General features: G+C 57.7%; 1 protein-coding gene across 6 annotated transcripts in view; it reads right to left on the bottom strand.

Annotated features, from left to right (window-relative positions):
- Nucleotides 1-2,849: 2,849 nt before the first annotated feature.
- ITPK1 (inositol-tetrakisphosphate 1-kinase) overlaps nt 2,850-18,431 on the bottom strand; it is a 180,310-nt gene continuing 164,728 nt past the window's right edge. For 4 of the 6 annotated variants that reach the window (XM_086708958.1, XM_086708956.1, XM_086708955.1 and 1 more), the window contains 4 exons: nt 15,730-15,855; nt 14,390-14,457; nt 9,593-9,755; nt 2,850-5,057 (listed from right to left, as the gene is read on the bottom strand). In XM_086708958.1, coding sequence (XP_086565084.1) covers nt 4,699-5,057; nt 9,593-9,755; nt 14,390-14,457; nt 15,730-15,855 — 716 coding nt within the window. In that variant the 3' untranslated portion in view covers nt 2,850-4,698. The remainder of the gene's footprint in view (nt 5,058-9,592; nt 9,756-14,389; nt 14,458-15,729; nt 15,856-18,431) is intronic. The other 2 variants (XM_086708957.1, XM_086708954.1) reach the window with 1 other exon arrangement.

The following is an 18,431-nucleotide window of genomic DNA, read 5'->3' as shown; positions in this document are numbered from 1 at the left end:
TACTACTTCCTCATCTGATTGTGATGAGGGTTCAAAGGGCCCAGGCAGCCTGGACCAGAAAACCATGATGATGATACAAGTCACATGAACAGTCTTGCCAAGGCTAGGCTTTTCCCATGAGGCTGGGGAGGGAGCTGCCCACTGTTGCTGCTAACCAGCCCCTGATACACAGAGGGACAACTTCCAAAGAGCTGAGTCATTGTTTATTTCTTCACACGTTTTCAAGGGTGCACTCTACCCCCCAACCATTACAGAAAGAACAAACACAACAGCAAACTGTATCCCACTAGGCGGTCAGCTATCAAAACATCCACTCCCGAGACAAGTTAACAAAGGGAACACGGGATCACCTTGTCCCTGAAAAAAAAAAACCCATCCCAAAGATGGCCACCTGTGTTCTCATAACGACGCAGAACAACTGTAAAGACAAATCCAAAGAGCCCAGGGACAAAGTCTCCTGGCTTTTACAAAAGCGGTGATTTTATATACGGTATGTGTATTCGTAGAAACACCGTACGGACAGACGTGCACAGATCGAGTACAAGGCAGCCTGGGATTCTGGGAAGTGTTGCCTGTTGCCTGTGAACAGGACGGAGGCCTGAGCATTTGTCGCAAAGCACAGGTGTCACTAGAACTAGAACCACCAACGTCTCGGTGAAATCACTATGGGAACAGCTTTTTGTGAGGCAACAGGTGTCGAAGAGGTGTGCTCCCACATGCAGCCCTGGAGGAAGACGTCAGGCAGGCTACGGGAAAGGAACAGCCCCTCTAAGCCGTCGGGTCAGGGTAAATCGGGAAGGGAAAATGCAACCATTCGTGGAAAAGGCCCCCGGGTGGTCAGAACCAGAAGGGAGAGCGCCCAGGTGGGACCAAGGAACAGCTCTCCTCTGAACAGTGTCGGGGGTGGGCAGTGTCACTCCAAGATCACATTGGCAACGCTGTGCAGAGAGAATGGGCAAAGCACAGGCCCTTCCTCGTGAAAGGCAGAAACAATGGGAGGGTGGTTGGCCTGAAGCCTCAGCCACATCACTTCAGGCTCAGGCTCAGGCTCAGGCGTGGGCAGGGCAGACAGATGTGTGGGGCATCAGGGCGGGGCCAGGCAGATAGAAGAGGGAGAAGCCTGGAAACTTCTCTGCCTCGCGGTAAGCCTCGGTGGAGGGGCTGGCTATGCGCCTTCAGGACAGCCAGCACCCAGCTCAAGATCGCTAGCCCGGGGCAAGGGCCTGTGGAGGGCGAGGGGCTGTCGGGGCGCCTGCCGGGCGAATAATTTTCTAGGGCACAGAGAGGAAGATGCAGACGCCAGGGACAGCAGTCAAGCCATTCACCGGCTGTGTGGCCAGTGGCCAGTGTGAGTGCCCGAGCAGAGGACCGATCTCCCAGACTAGGACAAGAACGTGTAGTCTCCCTTGGTCTTGGAGTGGCCATGTGACAACAGCTGCTTATCGCAGCTGGCTGGAAAGCTAGTTTCTTGCCATGGCCCTTCCACCGGGCGAGGCCCACCCGACAGTCCTCTGGGTTAGAGAGAAACTCTTTTTTCCAAGTTGTTCTCTCCATCATTAATGAAGGCCCACTTGAAGGATACACCATACAACTCCCTGGCTGTTCGAGGCGTCCAGGCCGTGCCGGGTGTCTTCAGGCCCAGCCCGAGCCACTGTGGGCTGCAAACCTAGACGCTTCCATGAATGCCAATGGCAAGGATGCTACACCAGGAGACTCTGCTGGGCCCTCTTGAAGACGACAGACATCAAGGGCCTGCACTCAAGTGGGGCCTAATGTCTGTGGAATCACATCGTTGGACAAAGCATCCGCAAGCAGAACCTGGCCCAAGGTCTCTGTTACAGGCTGTCCAGGGCAGAGACCTTGCAACTGACCCTCTGTACTTACCCATGGCCCTAGCCAAAATATGGCCCTGGTACTTGCTCCTGGAGCCCTTGAAATCAGGAGTGCCTCCGGGAGCCCCGGCCACTGAACACCACCAAGACAGGTGCTGAGGGCCACAGACCCCAACGTGCCCACCAACTGGCAAACAGAGGCTTGGGAATCAGAGTCCTAACTGCCCCCATGATCCTGGCAGGGCCAACTCCAGGGGTTACACATGCACACACCACAGCAGACCCTTCCCAGGAGCCCTGCAAGGTTCCAGAGCCTCTGACCCAGAGGGAGTACCACCAAGCCTTTGGGGGGAGATACTGCTAAAGGGCCAAGGAAGACGCCGCATTTTAGTGGATCTGTCTTTCCCTGATGTGGAAACCACAAGGCCTGAGGGGAAATCAACTCTACGGAGAGTGTGTCCTGGCACCCAAAAAAGTCAGTGTGCACCCAAGTGACCCTAGGAGTGGAGGTCGCTGGTTGGTGCCTCATCACCACTGATGAGGGGGTGATGGCCCCTCTCCTTGTCTGTGCTCCTGAAACCCCTACATCAGGGGTGGCCAGTGTTCGCTGAACAGGGGCGATGCAAGGAAGATGCCTGCTGCCAGGCAGGGCCTTTCCCTCTCCCACCACCTGATGCTTCCAGGTCCTTACGAAGTGAGACTCCACCCCTCAGCTTCTGCTTCCAGAAAAAGCGGTCACCTTGCCTGCCACCCGCATCGAGGCCAGTGGGGAACAGTTACTTGATATCTGGGCTCTGGACCTGAGCACGTGTGACCCTGGGGGATGACGTAAGTTACCCAGGAACACGATATGGCCAGAGGCCCCAGCCTGGCATCGGGGGTCACACTGCACCCCCCCCCCCACCTGTTCCTGAGACAGATCGGGATTGGAATTTCATTTAAGAAGGTAAAGCTGTTTTATTAAGAGACCAGGAGAATGGCATGAACTTTCAACAGCATTTGTAAACACATGTGAAATGCAGTTCGATTTCAGTAGTTTATTTTGGAGACAAAGCAGTGCAAGAGGCCAGCCACGCTTTCCTGCTTCCCCGGGGCTCAGGGATGGACTAGGAAAGGCGCTGTACAGACATTATAATCGGGGTTCAACACTCAAGTTGTGTAAACGCAGTTAGTCGGTGGGCCCTCCTTTCCAGGGCAGCCGGGCAGTCCCAACAGCACCTGTCCTCGCCCTAGGCCCAGTGCAGCTTGAGGGCAGCCCCCACCCAGTCCTTCCTTTCCCAAAGGTGGGTGACCCCCACGCCCCTGCTGAGCCAGGCCCGAAGGTACCTCTGAATGCCCAGTTCAGCAGCCTCTCTCGGGCCATCCTCATCGGACCGTGCACAACAGCCTGGACGCCTTTCCCACTTTCTCAACGTGAATGGATGTCTCAGGACACAAGATCATGCTCAGGGGGTCCTATGCATTTTGCCCAGGTTCACGTTGTCCCAGGACTGGCAAAGCCCCTCACCGGCCCCCTTCTTTGCACAGGGGCGGGGCGGTCTGCCCGCCTGCACCGCGGGAGCGGAGTGGTCAGCCGGTGGTGTAAGCTGCCATCAGGGGCTGGGGGGACTCTCACGGAGGAGGGGTAACTGCTTCCTCACCTCTGGGGCTGCAGCTCCCCTCACACTTGGCTGGCTCTGTGCTTGGGGCTTGCAGTGAGTGCAGGAAGGGTGGGGCGGGCCTGCTGGGCGGTGCGAAAAGATGTGAAGCGTACAGGCAGCACCCCCCCCCCCCACCCACCTGGCCGGGGGAAGAGGCCCCAAATCACCTCAAGGCCGAGGGGAGGCTCATCGGGCTGACTTCTCAGAGAGGCAGACTGCACCGCAGGGTGTAGGGCACCAAGCCTGCCCTTCAGAGGTCTCTGGTCTCAACGGCTCATCAGAGACAAGGACACGGAGGCCCAGCAACTCCTGGGATGATCTGTCCACAGTCACGGCACAAATCCTTGGCACAGGCAAGATCAGCCCGAGGGCTCCCGACCAGGCAGCCTCCTCCGGGGTCCTGGGGAGCGGCGCTTGGCCAGGGTGGGAGGCCCCCTTGCAGGGCTGCATGGGACACAAGTTGAAGGGCCTGGCGAACTCCAGGGAGCTGGATGTGGAGAGTAGAGGCCAACTCAGGACCTTAGCCGCCCCCAGGAAGCTTCCTTCTTCCTTTCTGTGAGTGGGCAACAGGCGGACCACAGCCCAGACCCCCTGCACGAAGCCCCCACAAGGAAACAGTAGGTGTGCCTCTGGCTTCCTCTGGCTCTTCAGAGGGACACCTGTACACCTGCTTGGGGCTTTAGGCCCCATTCCTCACAAAGCTGTGGAGGCCGCCAGCAGGAGGGGAACAGTGAGGGGGCCAGGCCTGGGTGCGAGGGGCTTGGAGGAAAGCGAGATGAGGAACCTCTCACTCACTCTGTTCAGTGGCCAAAAGCCTGACCCGGGACGGCCCCCCTCCAGGGTCCCCAAGGCCTGGTCCACAGCAGCCATCGAGACGAACAGACGTGGATGTGCACACGCACAGCAGCCACACGTGCACACGCACACCCCACCTCACATTCAGACCTAGTGTTGAAGACACAGCAAGTGTAAACCCAGTGAAGACATCTGCACAGCAGGTATCAGGCATCTTCCCCGAGGCTGGGCCACTTGGGGTTCTCTTCCATCTCCCCCCCCCACCACCCCTCGTTTAGATCATGACATCAGAAAATCAGGTTAAAAATTAAAAAACAAAAAAAAGAATCAGATCACTGGGAATTCTTAGTAGGAGCGTCACTGCTGGGAGCTGCTTGCCCAGCAGGTGCACTCTGCGGCCCGTGCCGCCCTCCGGGTCCTGGGCTCCGTGGCTACTGGGAGGAGGCCTTAGTGGCCAGTGAGGCCACGCAGTGCTGCTGGAAGCTGGGAGATACCGCCGCGGTGCAACCGAGTCTCTGGTGGGGCAGCTTGGCGGTGCTGCCCGTGCCCACGCCGCCCGCATCGGCCTCCGACGCCCAGGGTGGGTCCTGGCCCATCATGCTGCTGCAGCAGCCCGGGCTGGCGCTGCACGTCCGCTCGCCCGCCAGGCTGCCCGCCTGCTCTGCCAGGAGCCTGCTGTGCCTCAGTGGGGCCACGTCCCCCGCGGCTGCTGCGGCTGCACTCTGGCCCTGCAGGACGGTGGCCACGTGGTTCAGGAGGTCTGTGAAGAACTCGCTGACGCCCTCATAGCCTGTAGGCAGGAAAGAGACAGCACAGGACGTTGAGCCAGGCTGGGGTGGAGACGGGCAGCAGGGAGAGCGGGGCACAGGTGGACTGTGGGGCTCCTGGACTCAAGGTGGGCGCTCTCAAGACGTAGAGAAAACCGAGGCTCAGTTAAGTAACGGGACAGATGGAAGCCATCAAGCCTAGACTCAAAGCTGGGTGTGGGCAGGCTAGCCCTTGAATTCGGCTGTCCCCAGGGTGTGAGACGCTTGGCGCTCCAGTAGACAGGCAAACGCCCCATACCCTGTCCCTCTCGGGTACAGTTTCAGGGTCTCGTTTAATCACCGCCCCAAATGTGCCAAGATGCCTGTGGCGGGACGTGGCATGGAGGGACATGGCAATACCGAAGGCCCACTCCTCCCATCCTAAATCATAAACAGCCATCCACTCCACATGGCCCAGCCTCAGCTTCCTCCTGTGTCAACTGAGAGGTCTCGGGGGCGGGGGGAGGAGGCCGTTGCGGGCATGCCCGGGGAGACCCCTGATCCAGAGCGGCTACCCCTGGGACAGAGTCTCTTGCCTTCTCACCCCCAAAATACCTGCAGGGCGGTCCTCTGTGCCATGTGCTCTGAGCATCAAAGCCAAGGGGTGGAGACCGGGTGCCCCCAGCAGGGCCACTGCCCACCTACACCTGTGCCTCTAACAAAGCAGGGCCTGGGGTTCCCGAACAGAAACTGCCAGGGCCTGCCCACGGCCCACGTTTCCCAACACAGACACGAAGGCAAATGTCGGCAAACAAATCCTTGGGCGCCACCCACCAAGCAGGTTTCCCATCTAGGGCAAGGATTTTGCTAACTGCCCCAAGAACTGCATCGAAAGAAATGCAACATGAGTAGGTGCCCCCCACCCCCACCTCCCCGATCCAGTGTGGAGGCATGAGAACTGGGCACACAGCTCCAGGAACAGGACAGAAACAGGTGCCCACTCTGCGAGGGGCTCCAGGCACTGCTCACACCCTATACGGCTTCTCCCTCCACCAGGACGACCTCCTCCACCACTCAGAGGTCACCGGGACCCTCGCACATCCTCCAGGATGGGCCTCGCCGCGTGGGCACAGGCTGGGCGAGGAGGGCAGGCGCACTACCTGTCACAAAAGAGCCCATCCGGGGCCGGGCGGCGGAGGCATTCGTCGACGATCGCAGGCCCGAGGCCAAGAAGGGGAAGCAGAGATGCCCACGGCAAAACTAAAAACACGTACAATGGCTGGCATGCACGGTGCGTTCATGTGCCCTTACTCCCTCCTCACAACGTGTTCCCGTTTTACAGATGAGGAGACAGAGGCGCGGAGAGTTAAGTGACTGAGCCCTTCCACAGGCGGACAGACACATGGCTGTTCACGGTGCGGGTGGAGACAGTGATGGGGCCCACGGCTGGTGTTCACCCAGGCTCAGGAAGTGCTGGCCCCCAGGCCGCATGCTGCATGTCCCTCGCAGTCCCTGGGGAGTGGGGCCCAGGGCCACCCTCATTTTACAGAGGATACAAAGCTCCCAAGTGGCAGTGCCAGGACCTCAACCAGGCCCTTTGGTGCCATCTGTGCCTTGAATATCATGTGGTCCTGGGCGGTCCACCGAGGACAGGGGGGGGCTTCTTCCGGCCACAGGGCCGAAAGGCAGGCCAGGCCAGGCCAGGCCAGGCCCCGAAGGGACAACCAGCAGGCGGGCTGCCGGGCTTCCAGGGTAGGGATACGAGCAGAGGGAGCAGAGCTGAGAACCGAGTCAGGCCCACACCGGGGAACAGACGCAGTCCTGTTCTGAGGCCCCCAGACAAGGCCCAGGGCAGGACATACGTGCTTCCTGAGGCTTCCTGGGGTGGTGTGGAGGCCTGAAGCTGAACTGGAGGCCGGGGAGGCCCCGCGGGTCGGCCCGAACTGGCCGGCAGCCAGGCAGCCAGCTCCCGATGCCTGGGGAGAACAGACTGAGCTGAGCCAGCACCGCGGGGCGCCAGCTCAGGGCCGGGCACCGTGCCAACATCATCTCCTCTGTCTCCGTGTGGGGGGAATCACTGCTCCCGCTGCGCAGAAGGGAACGCTGAGAACAACCCCCGCCCCCGGATGACCTGTCCCATCGCAGCCTGGAAGGGCAGGGCCAAGATCGGAACCCAAGGCTTCAGCTGACAGGTCAGGAGGGGAGGGCTCCAGTCTCAGCTCCAGCACTTGGTAGCCACGTGGCTCGGACAAGACACCCAGTCCCTACCTCCATGTCTCCACGGGGTAAAGGGAGATCTTGGCAGCTCACTGCACGCCGTGCTATTGCATGGACAAAATGGGAGTAAGGCTCTCCGAGCAGGCCTGCTGTGTAAGCGTGTAAACAGCACCCGCGGCTACTGCTGCTACTAGTTCCCAGAGCCCAGCACGCGGCCCCTTTGACAGGGGGCTACTGAACACCCAGGGCCCCAAGGCAGCCTCCCCAGGAACATACTCTTCGGGTCGGGCCCACGAGTGCTCCAGACCCAGGCTTGCAAAACAAGCCGGGAGAGGCCGGGGAGCAGCTGTCTCCCGGACACGGCCTGCCCTGGGCTCCCCTGGCTTTCCCCCAGTGTCAGGCTCCCTCAGGCAGCGTGTGCTGGACTCGGCCCATCGTTCCGGCTGCCTCAGCCCCCACCTCCATGCCTGGCCCCATCTGGGTGGCCCTTCTCTCGGACGGAAGCCTCCCGGCCATCTGGGCCCACAATCACGGTCCCTCCTGAGCATAGAGGACGCCCTCGTGACACCCAGTCCAAACTGCCCATGTCGAGAGGGGGCCGACTCAGGACCTTGCACAAAGCCGAAGCTCAAGGGCAGAGCTTCATGCTCTCACCACCTCCCATCTCCATCCTTCTGGAACTTCTGCCCCAACAGCCCGGCACTGCTCCCTCCTCGTCCCACCAACCCGCTGACTCGGCTACCTCTTTGCCAGCCCCCCCCCATGTCCTCCCGGGTTTAGATCCTCTGATTCATTGTAATTGTTCCCTTGACACACCCTGTATTCCCTTGATCTCTCTCACTCATTCCGTCACTTCCTCGTGAAAACCCCACCTCCGGCAACACCCAAGTCTCCATTCAGGCTGCGCCCAGGGTGACGGGAGGAACACAGGCCATTGTCCCAACAGGCCTGAGTTTCTATAAAGGAATGCTGGCCTCAGTCAGCCGCTCTGGTCCAGCTCAGAGCAAAAGCCCGCATTCTCACCATGGCATATGGCGGGCTCACCTCTGGCCCACCTTGTCACAGTCCCTTCCAGAGCCCTTGGGGGGTAGCTCCTTCCCTCCTTGCTGGGCTCTGCTCCAATGCCACCACCTCAAGAAGGAGCCCCTGGGCACCTCCTGTCCTCTGAAGGAAGGGCTCTGGCCATCATGGTCACGCTGTACCTGCATGTGTTACTAGATGACCAGCTGGGACACACAGTAGGCCCTCGATAAAAGTCAACTGAATGACTTAAGGAGCCAGTGGTGTCCTCCCAGCCTCGGTTTCCCTGGCTATGACTTGTAATGGTGGTGGGGACTGAGGAGTGCAAAGGGACACATGTCAGGCCCCCAGCCTGACGCCCAGGAGCCGCACAGCCTGAAGTCACGCTCTGCACCCCGCACATGAGGTCTTGTCTCACACCTTGCAGACACCCCTGAGCAGTCCTTGCATGCCACGCATGGGCTCTCCCTGGAGATGCTAACCTCCCTAAGGTACGAATCGTTTCCTGAATGTTTTTATACCCACTGAGCAGTGAGTGACTTTACCTCCACCACTGTTACTTAATAAAGGTGAGAATCAAAGCCAGCTGGGAGGGTGGACAAGTCAGCCTCAGGGTGCCCCCAGGCAGAGTGGGCTCATTCCGGGGAAAGTCAGCTGGGGACGTCACGGCCATCATCCTTGTAGGCTAACAGCCCCACTGAAGGTTCTCCGGGTGCTATGTCCCACCAAGAAGAGAGGAGCATGGGGGAGCCAGGCTGTGCCAGCCAGCCCTGAGGGCCCCAGCACATGCTGCCTGCCTCAGGGCTCTGGCAGACGGTAGGGAGCAGGCGCCATTGCCACGGGGAGCTGGCCGGCTCCAAGGCCCGTCCCCAGCACTACAGTTCAGGGTGGGGGCAGGAGCACGGCCCGCCACCAACCAGTACTGTAACGTGCGGTAATTTCTCCCTCCCTGGGAAAGTCGACTCCCTGCACATAAACTGTGGAGGACGTACTCTCTCTGGGGTCCTTTCAGATCTCGAAATCTACAAGCTCAACAGAGTAGCTGAGGTTCCGCCAACAAAGGCTAACACTGATGGCGCAGGGTCAGTGAGGAAGGTAAAAGAATGGGTTTAGTGCGGGCCCACTAAGCGCCCAGGTTCACCCTGGCTGGATGCACCGACCTTGTTTGCCAACTTCACCACATACCATAAACCCATTTTGCAGGTGGGGCTGAGGCTTAGCGGGACCACATTTATCCCAGGCCCTACCAGCAGGGAGGGAGGAAGCTGATCAGCCGGGCCCACCCGCCCCATTACCCAAGGACACCAGTGTACGGACGGATAAAGGTGGCCCCACCGCTCACCTGGGAAGGCGTTGATGTCGATAACAGCGTGCTGCCCCGTCTGGTTATTGATGATGATGTCGATCCCAAACAGCGACACACCCAGCGCCTGCCGAAGGGCCCGGGACAGCTCCCGGATGACCTCGTCACTCGGCCGCTCAAACACGCCCTCAATCTTGTCCAGCTGCCAACATATACACACATGCAAGTCAAATCAGGCCACGGTGGGGAGGTGCAATGCCACACCAGACACAGAGACCCTGCTTCAGGTGCCCCAAGCTTAGCATTACCGTCAGGCAAGGAGGCAGGACAGACCCCTGGTGAGTTGCACTCACACGGCCACTTCCCACGTCCCACCAGTTGGGCAGGAACGAAGTATACAGTGTGCGTGACCCCTCTAGTCCCTGTAACAAGCTGGGAGGACTGCCCAATCGTCCTCTGCTCTCGTCCCAGCCAGCCTGGGACAGCCACACAGATTTTCACGGGCTCAAGCTCGGCCCCTAGAAGGGCCACAGAGGAAGGGGAACCTTGAGAAGTGTGTGGGATCGAGGGAACATGGATTTGAATCCTGACAGTGACTTTCTAGCTCTGTGGTCCTAGGGTGAAGTACTCGGCCTCACTGTGCCTCAGTTTGCTCAAACAGGACCAACGAGGTCCCTATCCTCTGCATGGGGAGGTCCCTGATGAGGTGGGAACAGTGTCTGCCCCACTGGGAGGAGGTGCTACCCTTGCATTCTAGAGCAGGGATAGCACTGTGTGACCTCTGAGTCAGGAGAAGGTTACAGGAGGTGCTCAATAAATACTGGAGTCCTGGGGGCTACAGGGCTCAGAAGCCAAAGAGGAAGAAGGGTGAGTGGTCCGTCAGAAATAAAGTTGATGCTGGATCAAAAACTTTTAACACTGGGGCGCCTGGGTGGCGCAGTCGGTTAAGCGTCCGACTTCAGCCAGGTCACGATCTCGCGCTCCGTGAGTTCGAGCCCCGCGTCAGGCTCTGGGCTGATGGCTCAGAGCCTGGAGCCTGTTTCCGATTCTGTGTCTCCCTCTCTCTCTGCCCCTCCCCCGTTCATGCTCTGTCTCTCTCTGTCCCAAAAATAAATAAACGTTGAAAAAAAAAAAATTAAAAAAAAAAAAAAAAAAAAAAAAAAAAACTTTTAACACAGAATTACCACGTGACCAGCACTTCCACTCCTGGGTATATGTAGCCAAAAGACTGAAAACAGGTAGTTGTAACCCAATGTTCAGAGCACCGGCCAAAGGTGGAAGGAAACCAACCGAAGTGCCCATCAAAACGTGGGATCAACAAACTGTGTTACCACACAATGGAACATTATTCAGCCATACAATGGTATGGCGTGGGTGAACCCTGAAGACGTCAGGCAAAGTGTGAGAAGCCAAACACGATGGGTTACACATTAATATTTACAGGTTAACACGAAAGGTCCACAACAGGCAAGTCTGTGGAGATGAAAAGCAGACTAGTGGTGGTGGGGGTTGGGAAGAAGAGGGAAGGTGGCAGAAATGCTTCATAGGTACAGAGTTTTCCTCTGAGGTGACGAAAATGTCTCGGAACTTGGCAGAGGTGGTGATAGGCACAACATGGCGAATGAAGAAAATGTTACTGAATTATTACCTTAAAATGGCTATGTTGTATGTTATGTGAATTTCACCCCATTTAAAAAAAAAAAAAAGTGAAGCTGAGTCAGGAGGGCTGGGGACAGAGCCCTGGGCACCAAGGACAAATGGCCCTTACCCTGGCACAGGTAGCTACAACGGCCGATGGGGAGCTTGCACACATGCCCCGAGTGAGGACCCCACGGCGGGCACCATCAGCAGTCCCCTGTGAAGCCACGCCCGCGGGCTCTGCACAACCGGCGGGGCCCCTCAAACCCATGACCCTGCTGCCTTGGTGTGCTATCAGAGGAAATACTTTCTAAGGGGCCAGTGGCAGACTGCCTGTGACAAGCCCTTGTCACTTAGCACCCGCCCAAGCCTGGGCAGGTATCCCCCATTTTGTGCTCCCTTTTGCCAGTCAGAGGCTCAGCGCATCGAGGCAGCTCAGCCACGGGATCTGTGGCCCCAGGTCCTCCCCAGGTCATAGGGAGCCAGGCAGACACCATGGCACAGCCCATTCCCTCCCGCACGCCCTGAGCCGTAATGTACGCTTCTGGGTCTTGTTTTCTCACTCCAATAAATGAGGTAATAAAAACACCTGCACCACGGACGTAGGATCCGAGAAGCTAAGGTTTAAGGCTTGCAGCACAGGTCCACCAGCAAGGGGGGTGGGGTATGGCTACCGTATTAACACACTGTTTACAAAAGCACTTTCTCAGCTCAGCAAGGCATCTCAGAAATCCTCCAGAAGCTGTTTGATTACATTAAACTAGCCATCCCAGGACAAGATAAAGGCACGGAAATCCTGCCCCTGGGTTGTAAGTGCGAAGGCTACAGTGATGTTCTGGGGAATGGGGAGGCAACAGAGGAGGTGAGGGGTAGTCCTCCGGATCACCACGATCACCCTCCTCCCCCAGCATGGTGGGCTGAGTGCTTCCGGCACACTTCGGCGCACGTCTGGGCGCTCTGCATCCAGTAACTCCCCGAATCCCATGACCGCCCTGTGCGGCAGGATGGGGAAACAGAGGCTCAGAGAGACGGCAATGCGATTCCCAGGCCACACGGCCGAAATGTTGTAGAGCTTGGGTGTGACGCCAGCCAATCTTGTCAGTGTCCACACTCTTATGTAGCAGTGTCTGGGGGCCTGTAAGTTGGGTGTGGGAGTCGGGTTCACCCTCAGGGGCCTCCAGCCAGGGAAGGAGGTAGGGCTTCAAGGCCAGGACAAGGCTTCCTGCATGAGGCCCTGATGGTGGGAGGGAGGAAGCTAGGAGGCGAGTCGAGTCGAACTGTGTCAGGCTGGCCTGTGGGTGTGCAGGAGGGGCTTGCGTCTTGAACAGGAAGGGTATGGCTGAGTGTCATTCCCCTGTCTAGTTTCACATGGTGTCACTTCTGGGGCCTTCCTGAAGAGCAGTCACGAGCTGAGGGGAAAGAGGTGATGGTGGAGCACAGGTGGAGAGGAGGCTCAGAAGTGTCTCTAAGCTTTCCCAGCCCACAGATGAAGACACACGCCGAGCAACAGACAGGTGATTACCCAAGGTTACCTGGGACCCTCTGGCCTCAATTAACAGCCCCAGGGGCCATGACAGCCACACTGGGACTGGCAGGGACAGCTTCCCACAAGTCCGTGGAATGCCACCCCCGCCCAGAGCCACCAGCCAAACAAGGTCTGAGAGCCTTTCAGGAACGAGCCCCGAGGAACTGCACCAGCCCAAAGTCTCCGAGGGCTGGAAGACCAGATAATCTTTTCTTGCACAAAACAGCTTTTTCCATCTTTTTACAGTGCACAGACAGGGGCTGTGGGGTTCTGTTTAAAATCTGGTTGTTCTCTAAGCTTCCTTGGAAAACATGGAACTTGTTCCTGGGGAACGCCTATCAGCATCTGGAGGGACACTGGTGCTCCCTCCAGGTCCCTGTCCACACCCATGCTCTGTAAAACCCTCTGCACGCTGCCGGCTCCTCAGAGGAACCAGACACAAACAAGAAACGAATGGGCGGCCTGGAGCAGGGGGGCAGGAGGTAGTAGGCAAGTGCATGTCCCCAACACAGGAATCAGGGGTGTGAGGCCCAGGGGCAGGGGCCTACTGTGGATGTTGTCGGTGAGAACATCCCAGGACACAGCCAGATCCTCCCAGATTAGCCGGGACGGCCATGACTCAGGAGCAGGAGATAAGGCACAGGGCTCCAAGGTCAGGGGAAGCGACAGCAGAGGCCGCTGGCTTGCTGGACTTGGGAGGGATGGCAGAAGCTGCCCCATGGCCGACTTCAGCTCAGGTCATGATCTCATGGTTTGTGGGTTCGAGCCCCACAGCAGGCTCTGTGCTGACAGCTCGGAGCCTGGAGCCTGCTTCACATTCTGTGGCTCCCTCTCCCTCTGCCCTTCCTCCCTCCCTCCCTCCCCCCCCTTCCCTCCCTCCTTCCCCCTCTCTCTCACTCTCAAAAATAAATAAACATTAAGAAGCTGCCCCATGGCAATTTCTAACTCTCTGCTCTGGGTAAAGACTGCTTTGCACATACCAGTGTGATAAGAAGCCCTAAATTCCCCAAAGACCCAGCTTTGGAATCAGACCAATCCGGGGTCATACCCTAGCTTGGCCCCTGAGTGAACAGTCCTGTGAGTTTGGAGAAGTTCCTCAACCTCGCCGAACATTAGCCTCCCCGCTCAGGAAAATGGAGCTGTCCGCCCTGCTCCCGCAAGGCTGTGTCCAGGCCTGGCTGTGATGCCCTGCGGCATCTAGGATGGCTCCTGACACACGGTGACGTTCACGGAACGGTCGCCCCGAGCGAGCCTCCTGCCCCCACAGAAGTAGCAGCAGGCCCTTGACAACGCTTACTGGATTCACGTGGACAAGGAAAGAAAAAGGAAGCCGAGATGGTGTCGCCTCCCACCCCTTTTCTTAAATCAGGAAAAAGGCAGCAGGTCTCCACAATATCCGTGACATGGGGCGGGGATGTGTCAGGGGAGGGAGTCCTCATTCTGGGAGAAGAGTTAGAAAAGCTTCCACTGGGAGGAAACTAGTGGTAAACGGGTGTGGGCACGAAAGCCCGAATGAAGCAAGCAAAGCAAAGGGGTCTCCGGCCCCTGGCAGGGAGACGAAGGTCCTTCCACCCTGCTCTGCTGGAGCTCAGGCCTGGGCCTCACCACCGACAGCACGCTGTGCACACCCAGGCTCGGGAGGGAACACGGCCAACACGGCAGAAGGAACATACCGCGGTCAGGACCGATGAAGACTCCGGCTTTGACACGTTGTGGCTGTTGAAGAAGATGGACTCGCGGTCTGAAAAGCAAAGACAAGAAGGAGCCGGAGTGAGCTTAAAGCAGTGATGGTGACTCCACCACCTGACACCAGGGGGCAGCACCACCCCAGCCACGGCCACGGTGGCCGTAGGGTTCAGCGTCCAACAGCAGCCAACCCGGGGCCCCAGTGAGCCGGGCGCCCCCACGACAAGAAGACACTGCCCCGTGGACGGAAACACGCCTGATCAGGGCTCCCGCTTCAAGCCTTCCTCCCATACAAAAATAATGACCTTAATGAGCCTACCTCTGCTACGACCTTATGGTATCTTAAATCTGGTTTTCCCCCACATCCAAGGCCCCATTCCCAAAGTGTGTCTAATGTGTCTTACGGACACGGCACTAGAAAGGGGATGGAGTGGTGGCCGAGTGAGCGGGAAATGCAGTGTACCAGAATATCAAAGGCCCAAAGTCAATGGCAAGTAAAATCAAGGTCGGAGGACCAGTAAATGCCATTGAATCCAGTATTCCCAGCCCCTCCCGGTATCTGCTCAGAGAACTCCTTTTCAGGGTAGCACGTGAGAAATGCCCAAGCTGCTACTTGGCACGTGAGAGTTTCACATATAAAGGGTTCTGCTGTACCCCAACTATTTAGGGGGAAAAAATAGGAAATCAGAACACGGGCTGCTACAGGATCCATCCAAGAAAGCATACAGAGTAATCTGTTTGGCTTTGGAAGCCGGCACAGCCCGCCCGAAATGCGCTTCACCTCCTCCCACCCCATACTTCCCTGACCCGTGGCCATGGCCCATCACACCCTCAGTCCCATTGGGGCACCCAGAGGGGCAGGCTGATCCCAAGAATAATGAGAGCAACAAGCAGCTGGTTTGTCTGTCCACCCCCTGGAGTGCGGTCGGTCGGTCGGTCACACGTTCTCTCGAGCACTTGGAAGCATGGGCACACAAATGCAAGAATCACAAAACCACGAGCTCCACCGCCCCGTGCCCCCCACCAAGAATGGCATGGGGATGTCCTGGGCTATGTGGCCCCAGCAGCCTCTGCTTCAGTCTTTCCAGAGTGGGCCATTGTGGCTCCCGTCCTCAGGACATACTGCTCATCCCTGGGACCTGGGTCCCTAAGCGCAGGACAGGAAGGGCCTTGGTGGAAGCACCATGGCGTGCAGGGGCCAGGCCACAGCGGGGCACCCGCTCTGATTGCCAACGACCCCCACCAGCTCCAGGATTACGGCGCCGCAACAATCATGCATGAGGAAGTGATTCGGGCGGAGGCCAAGCAGGCAGGCGCTGAGAGGTACCTGGCATCCTTCCCGCTAGTGGGGCACACAGGCCCCTTGCCGCCCCGGTGTGCCCGACAGTCCTCCCGCCGCTCCGACCAGAGCCAGTCCAGACGGGGGGCACGAGAGACGGTCCTGGGGAGGAGCCTGGGGAAAATAAACACCCTGCAGGACTTGTGCCAAGCAGCCCCACCAATCTCTACTCCTGGGCTCCGAGAGCCAAGAAGAGGGGGCCTTCAGGGGTGGCAAGCCCTGTGGGCCGGAGGACAGAGTGGGCCTCGAGCAGCTGCAACAGGTGTTCTGGCCTTCTGCGGGCACTGCCCACCTTTTTGCCCTGTAGCCCGGCCTGGCCCAACCCCACCAAGCTCAGGGTGCCTCCCACCCACCCCGAGGGTCCCCAAGGGTAGCAGAGCAAGCCTGGGGAGGGGGGCCACACAGAGCAGGTAGACACAGCCAAGTTCAGGGAGGCTGGGAAGCCTGCAGGAGCCACAAGGAAACACCACGGTGCTTAACTCTGCCAGGAAGGGAAGAAGCTGGGCACTCAGAAAGGCACACCCAGCACTCACTGGACCGGACAGACCACATCACCCAACAGTTTCTTGTGGAAGGGACACCAATAAAAAACGTGGACCATTTTCCAAGGAGATTGTTTCTCCTCCTGGGCTAACTCTGACCTGGGGGCTCAGGCCAGGGGACTATTCAGCAATGACAGTGGCGGGGGGGGGGGGGGGCTCTGCTCAAGTACCACCTGTGTGTGGCCTGAACAGCGGCCAGAGGGGGTGTGGGCAACTTCCAGACACTCCCTGGCCCAGGACACTGGGAAGCTGAGACAGGTCAGAGTGGGTCACGTGTCCTCCGATGCCAGTTCCTTGGGGAGCTTTAAGATACCCACTTCCTCTAAAGACGGACCTGGCTGGGCCCTGACACTTCGATCACAGGACCACTCTGGATTTGGGACCCCATCCACTCACTCCCAGTGTCTGGAACAGTCCTGAGACACACAGTCTGAGTAACGAACCACTACCAGCGCCCCATGGGGGCGGGAAGGCAATGAGGGGAATATGGGTGCTTTCGGCCCTTGATGTATAGACAAGAAGAACAGGTTCAAAACAGAGTAAATGACAGGTTTAATCCCCAAATATTGCAGTAACTCAGCAGTTATGAGCACGGACCACACTTTCTTCAGCTTTATTTGCTTACTCTTCATGTGTGTCTCTGGGGAGGGGGGCACGTCACAGTGCTGCAGACGGGGGCCCAGATCTTCTTCTAGATCCCATACAAGTATCAGCTCCACAGAGAGGCCAGCTCTGGCTCCCTCACCCAGCGGTGTCCCAGGACCCACTGTTTCCTCTGGAGCCCTTCATCTATGCCACGATGCATCTTTTTATTCTTTCTTTCCGCATGTGGGGGTTCTCCCACTAGAATAGAAACACATGAGGGCAGGATACTTGGCTGACTATCTAGTCACCTACTGGATCAGTTACCAGGCACAGGGCTGGGCACATGGCAGGCTCAAGGAAATACGGCATCCATTACACTAGAGAGGCTCTAGATGACAGATCGGCAAACCAGAGACTGAAAGCCAAAGCTAGCCTGTCACCTGCCGTTTGTAAATAAAGTTTTATTGGAACACAGCCAGGCCCAGGTGCTGACATATTGTCTACAGCTGCTTTCATGCCGCAAGGGCAGCATTAGATAATTATGACAGAGTTGGAAATATTTACTATCTAGGCTTTTGCAGAAAAAGTCTGCTGACCCCAGCTCTACGTGGCAAGTGATATCATTCTTTGATGTACCCCTAAGGGAAAAAAGGCCCAGGGAGAAGGGTAAAATAAAGGCACTAGTCCACACAGTACAGGAAACAAAAGTAAATCCACTGCACAAAAGGGGAACACAGAGACGTGCCTATCTCGGTCCTGGCACTGGGTAGAGACAGGGGAGCAATCTCCCCAACTGTGAACGACAGGCATAGGATACGTGTTCCTAGTGGCTGACACAAGCCAACACCAACCCTCTCAGTAGGAACCTGACTTTCACTCCAGCAGAAGCAACTAGAAGATGCCTGGCTCTAAAAATCACCTGACTTCAGAGACGTTAACAGGGAAAACCACAAGTGCACCTGAAAATCAACAGAGCATGGTCGTTATGGAGGGAAGGCTAGTGTCCCTGGCTCCCCGCCCCCCAGGTCCTGAAGAATCCCACAGCTCCTTGCGTGGATGGGGAAGCTGTAGGCCACACTGGACAAGGGAAACCGGAAAGCCAGTGTGGGGGCTGGAAAGAGGCCAGAGCCCCAGAGCCCGCTGCTCAACTGGTCCAGCTTAAAGGACCCCTGTCGAGTTATGCTTCTCATCTGGAAAGAACACGCACATAAAGAGAACAAAGCCCGCGCCGGCTCCCTGGCACGATGCCCTGAAGACCGCAGACATGAAATCGGCTTTGGGACGGATGGACGGACATGCTGAAAGTTATTCAACTTGCCTGAGCATAATAAACATTCCTGCATTGGCTCTGTGAGTTTACCTACTCCCCAGCCTACATTTTATGGAAAACTGGCAACCTGTCATGAGAAGAAACACAGTCATGAGAAGACACAGAAACATGGAGCCTCATCCTCAAGACACAGGACACAGAGCCTGTGCCTGGCTGCAAACGGCTCCCAGGGCTGAGACAGAAACTGGCCCAGCACTTTGTAACAGGGAGGAAAAGGAGAAAACTTCCTTTCC

This window comes from Puma concolor, chromosome B3, assembly GCF_028749965.1.
Source record: "Puma concolor isolate L17-30 chromosome B3, mPumCon1.1.hap2, whole genome shotgun sequence".
Taxonomy (NCBI): Eukaryota; Metazoa; Chordata; class Mammalia; order Carnivora; family Felidae; genus Puma; species Puma concolor.
This window is presented reverse-complemented; position numbering and strand designations above follow the sequence as displayed.